General features: G+C 45.9%; 1 protein-coding gene across 1 annotated transcript; it reads left to right on the top strand.

Moving 5' to 3' along the window:
* Nucleotides 1–218: 218 nt before the first annotated feature.
* LOC311241918 (cofilin-2-like) lies at nucleotides 219–776 on the top strand (the record flags this gene model as incomplete). Its single annotated transcript, XM_084330869.1, has 1 exon — nucleotides 219–776. One exon carries the CDS (start codon nucleotides 219–221, stop codon nucleotides 717–719), a length of 501 nt encoding a protein of 166 aa, XP_084186995.1. The 3' UTR covers nucleotides 720–776.
* Between the last annotated feature and the right edge of the window lie 226 nt (nucleotides 777–1,002).

The raw sequence follows: 1,002 nt of genomic DNA, 5'->3' as shown, positions 1-1,002 counted from the left end.
ATACAGTTTTCTTACCTTGTAGTAGTAACGTGAATATTTAGGAAAATAGCTTTGGGACCGCTTCTGTAAAGAAAGACTTCGCTGTGGAAGAGAAATAAACCATTTGGATATCTTTGTTTTACACTGGAGCGGCTGTGGACATTATTTTTCTTTATCAACGAACGTAATACTCACGAGTAAGCAACTTTAACCAGTAGAGTGGAACGTCGGCCCTCATAATGTCCTCCGGAGTCACCGTCGGCGACGAAGTCATCAAGGTCTTCAACGACATGAAGGTCCGCAAGTCCTCCAGCCCGGAGGACGTGAAGAAGCGCAAGAAGGCGGTGCTCTTCTGCCTCAGCGAGGACAAGAAGAAGATCATCGTGGAGGAGGCCCGGCAGATCCTGGTGGGCGACATCGGCGAGACGGTGGACGACCCCTATGTCCACTTCGTCGGCATGCTGCCGGAGAACGACTGCAGATACTGCCTCTACGACGCCACGTATGAGACCAAGGAGTCCAAGAAAGAAGACCTGGTCTTTATATTCTGGGCACCTGAGAACGCTCCCCTGAAAAGCAAGATGATCTACGCCAGCTCTAAATATGCCATCAGAAAGAAGTTCACAGGTATCAAACACGAATGGCAAGTGAACGAACTAGAAGACATTCAGGACCGCACCACCATGGCGGAGCGGTTGGGAGGGAACAAGGTGGTATCGCTGGAAGGCAAACCGGTTTAAAACGGACAAAACAATACCCATGTGTCATTTGGAGCCCCAACCAACCAAGCTTTTCATCCCAGCAGCTGCTCTGTCTATATCTATATAATTTGGTCCTAGAGGAGCATTAGTTTCCTTAAGGCTTTTTTTGTCTGTTTTATTTTATTTTCCTTATCCTTTCTTTTTTTCAACATGAAGGAGATCTCATGAACATAATATGCAAAAAAAACTACCAGATTATTGCCAGATGACATAATCTGGTAGAAAACAAACAAACAAACACACACACAAAACACGGAACCAA

The sequence above is a fragment of the Notolepis coatsorum genome (genome assembly GCF_963971535.1).
Source record: "Notolepis coatsorum genome assembly, chromosome: 15".
In the NCBI taxonomy this organism is placed as follows: domain Eukaryota; kingdom Metazoa; phylum Chordata; class Actinopteri; order Aulopiformes; family Paralepididae; genus Notolepis; species Notolepis coatsorum.
This window is presented reverse-complemented; position numbering and strand designations above follow the sequence as displayed.